The following is a 14084-nucleotide window of genomic DNA, read 5'->3' as shown; positions in this document are numbered from 1 at the left end:
TTAACATAAACATGCAAAGAATTTTTTATTCGACACTTGCTTTGTAGTTTAAAATTTTTGCGCATGCGCATTCGCGGTTGGTTTGCTATTTCGAATTTTGGGCTATTCTTCATTTATTTTTTGTCAATTCGGCTAGGTGTCACTACCTCTCATAGCCAGTTTAGTTATAAGTAATTCGGGGTAAATGTAATTGGGAGCCTTGCTCACAAGCCATTATGTCTGCTACATTCACACTCATACAAAATTGTAGCAAACAATTGTCGGTAAGTTACCATCTATTGACGACTTCAAGAAACATAATATATTTTCATTAGTCTAGGGTCCCGGAAAATGACATTATAACATGAGTGCCGTTTTTAGCAAGGAAAGGTAGTGGCTCGAACAATAAGTGTAAGAGTGAAAGACAATTCAGAGTACACAGGGGGCGATTAGTATCACCATCGCCATTTTGTTTATTTTCACGTAAAAGTAAACGGGATATTCCAAAGCCCGTGAATAAAATAGTTAAATAAATACAACTAAAAGTACTCTCGTGAGCTGTGTAAGACGTAGTTATATGACATCTGTGTGAAACTACGTGACGACATATTTAAAGGTGAATTTTGCCGGTTCAATCACCAGCAGTAGTAATACATACACTCGACATCCTCCTTGACTAGGACAGCGACGACGTGTGTTAGTGAGGTCGTGGCCAACAATTTTTCAGCGTCGGTTGTTGCTAAAAAAATAACCCCAATACGGTAACCGCAACTTGTACATAAAATAAAATAATTAATTACGTGTCCGTACGGCGGCAGGAAATAAAATTTAAATTTAAATAAAACTCGAGGATTCTCATCAGGTATTTAACGTTTTATTTTTGCACTAAAGCCGCAACTAGAGCGAGAGAGAATGCGCCAGAAAGTCCGATAGAGACAGAGATCGTGAAGACGGAGCGGAGGAAGGGTCGGGAAATAAAAAAAACGCGTAGCAGGAAGAACGTGGCGCCGGTGTAGCGCAGTTGAAATTTTCTTCGGTCCATTGTAGACCAGGATACAACATATCCTGGACGTTATCAAAGACGTCGGGCTAATTGCCGTTAAGCTAGTGCTGGAGTAAGGAGAGACGAGGGAGAAAGATAGAGCGAGTCGGCTGTATGTGTGAGTGTAAGTATTTTTGCATGCGTGTGTGAGACGAGGAAAGTAGAGAGAGAAAAAGAGCGAGTGTTGGAGAAGAGCGACAGAGGGAGTGAACAAAAGTATAGTAAGGCGCGTGTTAGTACATGGGTTGTCGCTACTGCGCGTTGTGAAGTTGCGCCTGCGGAAATCTGAAGCGCGACATTTCTCTTGGCACAGGCACAAACGCCGTGTGTCTGTGTGCTAAAATTTACTTCTCCATCTATCATATCATCATCATCATCACCATCATCGTCATCAGTGTATGATAATAAACTAAACGATTATTTTATTTTATCGTCAAGGTGTCAGTCGCGGGAACAATAAGGACCCAAAAACCGTATAATTGCAAGCAGAAGAAGGGGAAAAAGGATACATACGCGCCCTACAACAGAAGCAGTATTGTAGGACCGTGGAGGAGCACAAACTCCAGGGTAAAATATATGGTGTGGGCGTCCCCGAAGTCCGCGGGGGCATATTACGGCCGCAGAAATTGGGCGAATCGCAAGTAAGTACCAAACGTCGTCGTGTGGTAAAGCGACGTCGCCGACGGGTCGCCGTAGCAGCACCAGTGACACCATCGACGAGACAAACGTCGTTGTCCTCGACTACCAGCAGCATCCGCAGGAAAATTTTCAGCAGATAAAACCCCAGCAGGAAGTTACTGAGGACGAGCAGCAGGAGAAATCCTCGACGACAATCGAGTCGGCGGTTTCACAACCGGAAAATAATATCATCCCCGAAGTCACCTCGACGGCGCCTGTCGTCCGCGAGGTACAGAGCTTCGACAAGACGACCATCAACATTGGTGTCGCGATGAACCACGTTAATGATCAGGACAATACGAAGCAACAAAAGTTCAAACGTGCACTAGTTATTGACAATTTTGACGACTTAATGGACACACAAGAGGGTGAGTTGCTATTTTTTATCATTTTTTTCTTTGCGCGTTTCCTGCGAGCTCGTGCACTTGCGGTTTTATTGTTCGAGACAATGATTTATCTTTGCACGAGTCGATTCATTGATGGACAATTACTAAAATGTTCTCAAGGATTCAAATTGTCGACTTTGTATTCATGCCTTATCAATCCTCTCAAACTCGTTTGTGATCTAGAACATTTTTAGCTCAACATTTGCCTAGAATGGAGTCGGGTAATAATTTTTTTATTTTTTTTTCTTCTTAAATATGTGAAGTTGAATTACACGTTATCATTTATTACTTAATAAATAAATATTAAATTTATATATACATATATATATATATATATATACATTTACATGTTTTTTTTTGTTGTGGTAATAGATCTTCAATTTATTTTATTTCTAACCAATGATAGTTTTCATAAAAAAAAGTTATCTCTTGTTAAATTGTCCGTTAAAATATTTAAATCTTAACCTCGCTCCAATTATCAAAGTTAAATTTATTATTAAATTTGCTAAGTATTTATGTGCGTTACTCTTTTTACAAAAATATAACCAATAAAGTGGATAAAAAATATAAAGCTCATAATATTGCAGCAAACTACTGAACATTTTTATTTTAAATAAATTTCGTGGCGAAAAAAAAAATATATATCCGTTAGGCCGATAAATATATATAAGTATAAGTAATAAGAAATATTTTTAGTACATTGTAAGTTCCGAGCTGTACTAGGAAATACAGAAAATAAGAACAATAAGACATAAAAAATATGATATTTTAGTGTGAATTTTAAAAATATAAACATGAATATTTTTGTATAATTTTTAGAAACACCAAATGATGGGGGAGGGGATGGTAATGATCTACGACCAATCAATGGAGAACTAGAGTTCGAATTAGCCGGAGTTCATGAAATGTCTAGTTGCATTGGCTTGGATCAAGAAATGGACGAAGGTATTTTAAATATATATTTGTTTACACAAACTATTTTTAACTAATAACATAAACATTAATATGATGTTATATTATTTCCGCTTCATCTCTTCGCTTGTTGTCATAAATCACAAAATTATTGTTCCAGACGAAGCTCGATCTGAAGCGACCTTCCGGTACACAGTTGAAAATGTCTCTAAAATGAAGGAGTCACAATTATCACCACCATGTATCGTACGAAATTTACCGTGGAAAATAATGGTGATGCCGCGGTCAAGTCAAACCCAAGAGCGACAGCCCCAGCGGTCATTGGGATTTTTCCTACAGTGCAACGGCGAGAGTGAGTCAACGACTTGGAGTTGCTATGCAGTCGCTGAATTACGTCTGCTCTCATGTAAAGAGGGCCAAGAACCTTTTAGCAGAAGTAAGTTATTTCTTACTCGGAAATTATTTTTTTTATTTACATTTTTTATAACAAATTTTAATCTTTCAGAAATTCAACATCTATTTTACACCAAGGAAAATGACTGGGGATTCAGTCACTTTATGTTGTGGCAAGATGTGTTGGATCCAGACAAGGGTTATATTAAAGACGACTCAATTACACTTGAGGTAAGAACAACAAATAGTTTTTTTTTATATATACATACATAGATATACTCAATAGGTATGAATACGTGGTAGAGTTATTCATAACTCGGTGTATGGCTTCGGAATCAATACCTCTTAGTAGTGTTGTGTGCTGTAATGCAATTAATTATAAATGTACTTTTTTTTTTTGCCATCAGGTCCACGTGGTAGCAGACGCACCCCATGGAGTGAGCTGGGACAGTAAAAAACACACGGGTTACGTTGGATTAAAAAACCAGGGTGCAACTTGTTACATGAATTCTCTTCTTCAGACACTTTATTTTACAAATCAAGTACGTTTACATTATACTTTTTTTTGTTAACTTTACATGCGCTCTCATTGATGTTTAAACTTAAAATTTTTATTTTTTAAATTTATTAATAGCTGAGGAAGGCGGTTTACAAAATGCCAACGGAAAGCGACGACTCAAGTAAAAGTGTAGCCCTCGCATTGCAACGAGTATTTCATGAATTACAATTTTCTGACAAACCAGTTGGTACAAAAAAATTGACAAAAAGTTTTGGCTGGGAAACACTTGACTCATTTATGCAGCATGACGTACAGGAATTTTTACGTGTGGTAAGTTTAATAATAAAAATCTGTACACTTACATTGTAATTTTATAAATTGCAGGATTTTAAATTTATATTTATTTCTAGCTACTGGACAAACTTGAAAGTAAAATGAAAGGAACGTGCGTCGAGGGAACGGTGCCAAAATTATTCGAGGGTAAAATGGCATCTTTTATTAAATGCAAGAATATCAATTACACATCAACAAGAGTTGAAACATTTTATGATATACAGCTGAACATTAAAGGAAAAAAGAATAGTAAGTATTTATTTGAAATATCATAGGGTAGTCCAGTCGAAACTCCGAAATAGGAGACAGTCTCGAAAGTTGGTGCAAATTTAATTAAAGGTCATCTAGGGATTGGTGATAAAAAAAATGAAGACACCCCAAGAACAGATTTTTTGTAAATATTTTATAAACAAAAAAAAAATTGAAAAAAATTTTCAAACAAAATTTGTAGAGAAAGAAAACTCACATGGAAAAGTATAGGAAAATTTTTTTGTATCTATAAAAAATTACACGTCACAGATTTTTGAAATTTCAAAACTTAAATCACCTTTGGGGTGGTGACGTTTTTTATTTTGGGTGACATCATAGACCCTCAATTAAATTTGCACCAATTTTCGACAATGTCTCCTATTTCGGAGTTTCAACTGGAGGGTAGAGGTACCGTTTTTTACTCTAGGGCCAGTTTTGGACACTCCAAAATTTAAATAATATAATTTTTTAACTATGCCATGACAATTAATTTTATAAATTTCTTCAAAGACTTTTTTCTTAATTAAATAAAAGAATTAAATGTTCAAAAATGGAGCAGTGGCCACAAGTGGTACTTTTACCCTTATATCTAATCTTTATCGTTCAAATCTAATTGTAATTGTCATTTATTTCAGTTTACGAGTCATTCAGAGATTACGTGAGTACGGAAATTCTTGACGGCGATAACAAATATGACGCCGGTGACCACGGTCTCCAGGAAGCTGAAAAAGGTGTAATTTTCCAATCATTTCCACCTGTACTTCATCTGCATCTAATGAGATTTCAATATGATCCGGTCACCGACTGTTCCGTCAAATTCAATGACAGATTTGAATTCTATGAAAAAATATCACTAGGTGAATATTTACAAGCTGAGGAATCAACAAACGCAAATTACACTTTGCACGCAGTCCTGGTACACAGTGGTGACAATCACGGAGGCCACTACGTCGTATTTATTAATCCAGCTGGTGACGGCAAAGTAGGATTTTTTATTACATATTTTTTTATCAGACACTGATTAATATTTATTATATTTATTTATTTATTGTTTTGTTTTCAGTGGTGTAAATTTGACGACGACGTGGTCTCGCGGTGTACAAAGCAGGAGGCAATTGAACACAACTACGGCGGTCAAGACGAGGACATATCAATGGCCGTGAAACACTGCACCAATGCTTACATGTTGGTCTACATCCGGAATTCCGAGCTGGAGAATGTTCTTCAAGAGGTTAAAGAAGAGGACATACCTCAAGAGGTCAGAAACGACTTTCAAAGAGAACATTCCCAGGAGATGTTTGATCATAAGCGCGACAAAGATACGACCGACAGTATCAGAGATAATCGCGACTCAGACATTGCTACCTTACGACCGTGCACGCAAAATCCACGAAATCCAAATCTTTATATTCATGATTTTTAATCGAAATTTATTAATAATTAATCTTAGATCCGTGGTAATTTTTACGCGAGCAAGCTGCTGGAGTGAGTCAGTCAAAAAATTATTCATATTTTTAATAAAAAATATTTTTCTTTTCGATATTTAAGCAAAAAAAAAAATCATTGTAAAATCAAAAAATAATTTTCGTTGAAAATGCTGTCACTCATTTTTCGAGTTTTCAGCAGAGTGTATTTTTTTTCGCAATAATACGTTACGTATACGTTTTCGAATGAATTTATTAAGCATTTTGTGATCGCGAGTGTATTTTAAAATTTTAGTATTTCGAGTGGGTTATAAATTTTAGATGTTAAAAAAATTTATTAGAAATTATCAAGTATAAAAAAAGACAAAGACTGTCTTTTTTTTTGTTTTTGAATAAATGAAATTATAAATAAATTTTCTAAATTTGTTGACGGGCTTTCAGATAAAAGCTTTAAATTATCGCGATATTTTAAAACGTCATTAAATTTTTTTTTTTTAATTCGTCCGGAAGATCGACTGTAATTAAAATAAAATCTTTAGGATTGTCTAGCCGAGATTAATAAATGTATTAAAATATCATTGTAATATATGTGAATTTGAGACTTGGACGCAGCGCGTCGTGATTTTAGAAACGGGTCGAACATTTTTCGTATATTTTTTTCTGACACTAATTAGTTTGCTTTTAAACAATAATTTAATTTAAAAAATAAATCATTATAATTAAAAATAGTAGTAATAACACGCGAATGAAAGGAAATACAAAGTAAAGTTTTAAAAAAGAGCGGAAGAATAAAATTCACAATTCAATAGCGATTACCATCTTCCCTCATGTCTTCTGTAATGTATTTTTCTTATTTAACTCTGATTAATTAACGCGCCAACGACATTGTACCGTCGCGACTTACTCGGAAGCCCGCGGATTAAATAAAAAAATTTTAAAATTTTAAATAAAAATGATAACAAAAGTAACCAACTCTCACTTGGTTTAATTATTTTTAAAAATATAAATTAACGATAAATTATCCGTGTCCGTCCTTGTCGGAGGGCAAGCCTTCGTGTGAGTTAAAGCGTAATGTTTTAATAATAATAATAATAAATAATAAATAATGATATTATTAACATTATATAATAATAAATCATGAACATAAAATTTCATCAGTGTTGATAGTGATTACGAGTATTAACAGATGCTTATCTATTTATTTGTTGTTACGTATTAATAAATAGAAAAAAAATAATAATAATAAGTAACTAAAAAAAAAAAAATATCGTCGCCAGAATAAATAATTTATAATGACTGTAAAAGTTGAGGTCCCTTTAATTTTTTTTCTCTACCACTTTCTCATTTAATATTTAGAAAATAATTTAAATTACATAATTAAGGGTATTCTCAGAGAGTGCCCCCACTTTTTAAAAATATGCAATGACTTTCAACTGTCATAACTGTATTAAAATTTTATTAACTAATTTAAAAAAAAATTGAACCATTAATTGAAAAAAAGACAACGTAGAAGTAATTTCTCCGAGATATAGAATTTTAAAAAAATTACTTAAAGTTAAAATCAATAAGAAGTTAAACGAAATTTTTTGAATAAATTTTCGAATTTTAAAATTGACATGAAGATTTTACTGAAATTTACACTTATCCAAAAAATTAAAGGAACAAGAAAATTTTATAAATTTTTTAGTGATTTTTGGAAGGCTGTATTTTCGTGAAAAATGATCGTACCGAAAAAATAAAAAAAGGAAATTGACTTGAAATCTCTAGTTTAAAGATCTTCCAGCCAAATTATTTTTTGAGGGTTTTTCAAACTGATGTAAAGGATAAAAAAAATTTTTTTTTTTTAAATCGAAAATGAAGCTTGTAGGGAATTTATTCAAGTTTCTCAAACTGTCCTTTAAATTACTGTGCGACCATTAGTTGCTGAGATATCGATAATCAAAGACAAAAGGATCCTTTTTCATTTGAAGGCTGATATCTCAGTAGCGAATCGTCGTACAGAGAAACAAAAAAAAGCAAATTGTAGCTGAATACATTTCCTAAACGAGCCATGAATTGGTTTTTTCGAAAAAAATTTTCTCGGCCCCGTAGACCTAAAAAACAAAACTAAATTATTTGGAAAAATTTTGTCTCGACCTTTTTCTTATGACTCCGCAAAAATCGTGGCACAAAAAATTATTTTGCTGGAAGATCTTTAAACTAGAGTCAAGCTTCAATTTGCTTCTTTTTTTTTTGGTTCGATCATTTTTCACGAAAATACAGCCTTCCAAAAATCACTAAAAAATTTATAAAATTTTCTTGTTCCTTTAATTTTTTGGATACGTGTAAATTTCAGTAAAATCTTCATGTCAATTTTAAAATTCGAAAATTTATTCAAAAAATTTCGTTTGACTTCTTATTAATTTTAAATGTAAGTAATTTTTTGAAAATTCTATATCGGCGAAATTACTTCTACGTTTTTCTTTTTTCCATTAATGCTTTAATTTTTTTTTAAATTAATTAATAAAATTTTAATACAGTGATGACAGTTGAAAGTCATTGAAAATTTTTGAAAAGTGGGGGGCACTGTCTGTGAATAGTCTTAACAAATAAATAAAAAAAAAAAAGAAAGAAATACAGAAAGTAATGCGAGCTTATTGTCATCATCATCGTGCTTGAATCGTCGTCTTTTCTTCTCTCTCATTCACTGCCTTGTTGTCTCATTCAGCTGTCTCTAGATATTTAAACAGCACATCGCATTGGATAAGATCCAGCCTTCTCTTGCTTGATGAATAATTACCATTTTGTTGTAATTTAATATCATATATATTTAATTAATAAATATACAAACATCGATATTTAATATAAATAATAGAAAGTATATATTTATATTTAAAATAATTAAATAAAATAAAAAGCAGTGTCGGTATTGTCGGCAGATGAACAAAATTAAAATTATTTAAACGCACTGAAGATAATGACAAAGCGACCAAAAAATTATTATTATTTTTCAAAATCACGATTAATTAATAATAATTAAATAATTTATGAAAAATGAATAAAATTTTCTAATTACTAAAGACCAAAATAAAATAAAATCAAAATTTAGTAAAAGATTAAAAATCGATACGGGAAAATAATGTACACACTTGGATAATTTTAATTTTGTTGATCTAGCTGGTGGAGAGGCTACAAGAGGAGAAGAGGCTGGAATATATACGAAGAAAGGAGAGAAACGACGCGCATTTATATATGACCGTGAACGTCCTCCTGGAGGACAGCTTTGACGGTCACCAAGGCAACGATCTCTACGACCCGGAGCGCGCGCTTTACCGCGTATTCCGCATCCGTAAACAGGCGACCCTCCATGAGTTTCTAGAGTTACTCAGCGACAGTCTGGTAAGTTTTATAAACTTCAGTTTCCTCACGATCACTACCGTAAGTAAAAAAAAAAAAAAAAACTTGGGATGATCATGATAATGAACAAACTCTGCTACTCTGTACTTAAACTTTAACACTCGTTTAAATTTCCCACAGAAATATCCCATTGAGCAAATCAGAGTCTGGCCATTTAGCTCCCGTACCAATCAGACATGCAGACCAACGTTGATTGAAGCGGAGGCTGATCTCCAGAAGAGCATGTCCATGTGCGCTGAAAACGCCAATCCTTGGCCTGTGTTTGTCGAACTCGTTGCCCCGGATTCCGGGCTCACGGCGCTCCCTCCTTTTGACAAAGACACTGACGTTTTGCTATTTTTCAAACTCTACGACCCGAAGAACAAAAAAATTCACTACGCTGGTCATCACTACATGTCAGTTACCGCGAAAGTTCGTAAGTATCCATTCATATACGAGTGTTATATTTTACCGGATGAAGTAAATGTTGATGACATTTTTTTTTATTGTTTATATTTGCAGAGGAACTCATTCCCATTCTAAATGAGAGAGCTGGTTTTCCACCGGACACTGAGCTAGCACTTTATGAAGAAATAAAACCAAATATGGTGGAGAAAATTGAGAACATGACGGAGTCTTTAGAGAAAGTACTCGAGGAATTGATGGATGGTGATATTATTGTGTTCCAAAAAGAAGAAAGAGACAATGAGATGTACGAATTACCGACTTGCCGAGATTATTTTAAGTATGAAACATTTATTTAAATTCAAATACTCTCCCTCCCCTCCCCCTTTTTATGTAAGGAAGACGCGGAATTAATATGTAAATATTTTAAAAAATTGCAGGGACTTATTCTATAGGGTAGAAGTAACTTTTTGCGATAAATCTATTCCAAATGACCCGGGTTTCACGATGGAACTGTCACTGAGAATGACGTACGATCAAATGGCTAAAGCAGTAGCACAGAGGGTCGGTACAGATCCGTATCTACTACAGTTTTTCAGATGTCAAAATTACAAAGACCTACCAGGACATCCTTTAAAATGTACATTCGAGGGTACACTGAAAGATTTAGTTGCCTACTGTAAGCCCAAGACCAAGAAAATATTTTACCAACAACTGAGCATTAGAGTTAATGAACTCGAAAATAAAAAACAGTTCAAATGCATTTGGGTTGGACCCTCACTCAAGGAAGAAAAAGAAATAATACTTTATCCAAATAAAAATGGCACTGTTGCGACGCTTCTGGAGGAGGCTAAAAAACAAGTTGAGCTATCGGAGAATGGCTCGGGAAAGCTGAGGCTACTAGAAATAAATTGTAACAGATTACTACCGGGTCCAAAGGAAGACACATCGCTGGAGAGTCTTACGACTATTGGTACCAAAGCGTACAGGATAGAAGAAATACCTAAAGATGAAGTTACTCTTGCTGACGACGAAATGCTCGTGCCAGTTGCTCACTTTCACAAGGATGTATTTTCACCATTTGGTATTCCATTTATGTTTAAAATAAAACATGTAAGATTTTAATCACTTACTTATTACTTACGTTGTAAAAAATCGGAGTGATTTCAGAGTAATTTGGATTTTATTTAAATTCGAATTCACTCCGGAGTAAATTTCACCCCGAGATTTAATCTGGATTCACTCCGTATTTTTTTCACGATGTACAATTAAATTTATCTTCATAACTTTATGTTAAATTTTTTATTTAAGGGTGAACCCTTTACAAAAGTCAAGGACAGGTTATTAAAAAAACTAGGTGTACAGGAAAAAGAATTCGAAAAGGTAAGCTTGAACATTTGTTTGATGATAATATTTTATGAGAGTTCATAAAAACTTTAAAGTTTAAGTTCGCGATCGTGTCGATGGGGAAACCACAATTCATCACCGAGGAAGCGGATTACTACATCAATCTTGCCGAATTCCGAACTAATTCCAGTCAAGGTAAAGTACCCACTCCTTTTTTTTCTTTGTCTCTATCCCTCTGTTATTTAAACCCACACTTATTTATATCTTAATTCCAAAAGGGCCTATAATTTTTTTTCAATGCCAATCATTTCGTTCAAAATTTAAAAAAAGTCTTCAGCTTTAGTCTACAATATGATCAGCATCCCGATCTGCTCTAAACTTTGATCTGGCTTGAATAATTAGTGTCTCACAGCTCGGAAAGTAGAAAATCTATCAGGGAATGAACAAGTGGAAGAAGTCCTTTACATGGTATGGGGAGAAGTTGCGTCCCACGACTTCCATAAGCAAACATGTTAACCAGAGCAGGGAGTCTGGTATCCTGGGGGGTCATTCCAAGCCCACTGCGGCCAGAGTTTCTTTATTTCCTGAGATGGTAGTAGTGTTTGGCCCAGGAGAGGTAGAGCTCGTGGTGGCTGTGGTTAGATACACATAATGAGGATTTTTGATCATACATCCGGTTAATGTCCTAGTCGTCACTTGATTATATTTTTTGGCTGTCGTCTGGATCGGATAAAACGGAGGTTGACTTCGGTCCTGTTACATTAATTAATTAATATGATTAGCGTAAAAAAAATTATACGCCCTTTTGGTCTAAATTTAGTCACTGAATCCAAAAATCTTTTTGTAATCAGTGACGCGATATTGAAATTTAATTAATAACACAAAAATAATGAACTGTTACAGCATTACAGAGGCCTTGGCTCGGTCTGGACCACGTTAACAAAGCACCGAAGCGTCCACGAATCAACTACCTCGAAAAGGCCATTAAAATATACAATTAAATAGCTTGCCTGTATGAACGTACGATTGGTCCAGGCAGCTAACCCTTGTTATTTATACGATTAATTGTATAGTGGGCGCGGTATAGATGTCGTGAATGATAAAAAAAAATATTAAAAATAAAGAAAAAAAAATAATAAAAATAGAGCATGGGAGAGACTAGTGAGCGAGAATAAAAAAGCGTGCGAGAATTATATATTTAAAATTGATAATTATACAATAAATTTTTCGTCTAAATACACAAGTTAAAGTTAAAGTTTATTTTAAATTACTGTCGCTTTTGATTATTAAGCAAAATAATAATCATAATTTTTTCGAACTACTAATTAATGGTATGAAAATATTTAAAAAATAAAATAAAGTTAATGAATTAATAAATATAAATATTTAATAGCCGATATGATTTTTTTACGCGACATCAAAGCGACGCGATTTACGAAAATATTTTTTTTTATATTTCTGTCAATTAATTTTTTTATTTTTTTCGTGATTGTAAAAATCTGCAGTTTCTCTCACGATAAATGTCAAGATTAAATGCACCGCAGAATCATCACCATCATCATCATCATCATCTTCATCATCATAATATCAAGTCTTCAATATATTTTTCATAAAAAAAAAAAAATTTTTCAACGTTTGCTTCACGACACAGCGTCAAAATAAAAAAATAAAAAAAAAACAGGACATCACGTGTATGTAAAGCTTTTAACTTAAAGAAGTTTATTTAAAAAAAATAATAATAAGTCGCTTTGGAGAAAGTATTGTCGTGTTACGAATTAATTGAATCATTAAATTGAATCTAAATTATGAAAAAAAAAAAAACTTATTTAAATAAATAAGATAATTCTAGTATTTTTAAACCATAGATAAACTGGCCTGAGTGAAAAAAAAAACCAAACAAATGATTAAAAAAAAAAAAATATAAATATATATATAAATAAATATAAAACGCATGATATTGCAAATTTGATGGCTCGTTTCGTTGATCCGGCAATTAAAAAAAAAATATATAACGAATTACTTTGTAGTTGATAAAAAATGATCGATAAACTAGTGATTGATTAGGAAATCATTAGGCATTGCGCAGTTTCCGGTCAGCCGACAATTAAAAGCGAATAATGAATTCTACCGAATGGTAAAGGATTTAATAAAATAATTGAATTAATGAATAAATTAACGCCGGACACGTTAACGACTCAATTGTTTATACAATAAAAAATGTTTATTTTTAAAACAATATCACAATAGTTTTGAATTTTCTATAAGCAAAAGGTCTACGTTCAGGATCATGACAATGTTTTATTATATAATTAAAAAATATGATCACAACGTAAGCATTCTAAGGATTTTATATATATGAAGATTAAGAAACAAAAATAATTATTTAAAAACAAACAATTAAATATGTATATATATATAATCCTTGTATATGTTAAACAAATGCACTGTCGTAAATTTTTTTTTTATTATTTCTTTTTCTTTCTTTTATTATTACATACAATATACTCTGTTATTAAATAAACTAGACAATAGGACATAAATAAATCAAGAGAGGATTAATAATAATTAATAAATAATCAATAATTAATTAAGATGATAAATTTTTATTTCAATGGCGTGTTTATATCGCTGTCAGCGTATAAAAAATGGATAACAGGTAACTCGCGGTTTTAGAGTCTTGATATAATTAATAATTAATAATTAATGATTAATGATTAATGATTAATAATAAACAATAAAATGGAATAAAAATAATGGAAGGAAGTAATAATATTTTATTTATGATATTTAAAGACTCTATTACACTATCGAGTGAGGAATACTGTCACTTATTATAATATATTGTATTCATAAATCATGTTACGTTATTTATATATTGAATAGATATTTTGTTGTCGATATTGCGTTTGACCATCGTGACAAGAAAATTTTTAAATTAACTCTCAAGTTAAATTTATAAAAAGTAATAAAACAAGGGGTGATTGATGTTTAATAAGTAATATTAATTAATTTCATTGAAGACAAATTTGTTTTTGATTTAAATAAATTTTAATTATTAAATA

General features: G+C 32.6%; 1 protein-coding gene across 2 annotated transcripts; it reads left to right on the top strand.

Moving 5' to 3' along the window:
* The first annotated feature begins 1592 nt into the window (after positions 1 to 1592).
* Positions 1593 to 13737, top strand: LOC130666743 (ubiquitin carboxyl-terminal hydrolase 7). 2 transcript variants are annotated; one of them, XM_057467986.1, is made up of 16 exons: positions 1593 to 2067; positions 2905 to 3030; positions 3158 to 3433; positions 3503 to 3621; positions 3798 to 3932; positions 4025 to 4219; positions 4300 to 4471; positions 5107 to 5453; positions 5535 to 5729; positions 9052 to 9273; positions 9412 to 9706; positions 9793 to 10015; positions 10116 to 10788; positions 10987 to 11058; positions 11118 to 11217; positions 11926 to 13737. In XM_057467986.1, the coding sequence occupies exons 1-16, from the start codon at positions 1971 to 1973 to the stop codon at positions 12021 to 12023; spliced, it is 3345 nt and encodes a 1114-aa protein (XP_057323969.1). In that variant the 5' UTR covers positions 1593 to 1970; the 3' UTR covers positions 12024 to 13737. The 2 variants fall into 2 exon arrangements, with proteins under 2 accessions (XP_057323969.1, XP_057323968.1); XM_057467985.1 differs by having other exon boundaries at positions 1819 to 2067; positions 11124 to 11217.
* Positions 13738 to 14084: the final 347 nt, after the last annotated feature.

This window comes from Microplitis mediator, chromosome 4 (assembly GCF_029852145.1).
Source record: "Microplitis mediator isolate UGA2020A chromosome 4, iyMicMedi2.1, whole genome shotgun sequence".
Lineage (NCBI taxonomy): Eukaryota > Metazoa > Arthropoda > Insecta > Hymenoptera > Braconidae > Microplitis > Microplitis mediator.
Note: the sequence above shows the minus strand (reverse complement) of the source record. Positions and strands in the feature narration are given on the sequence as shown.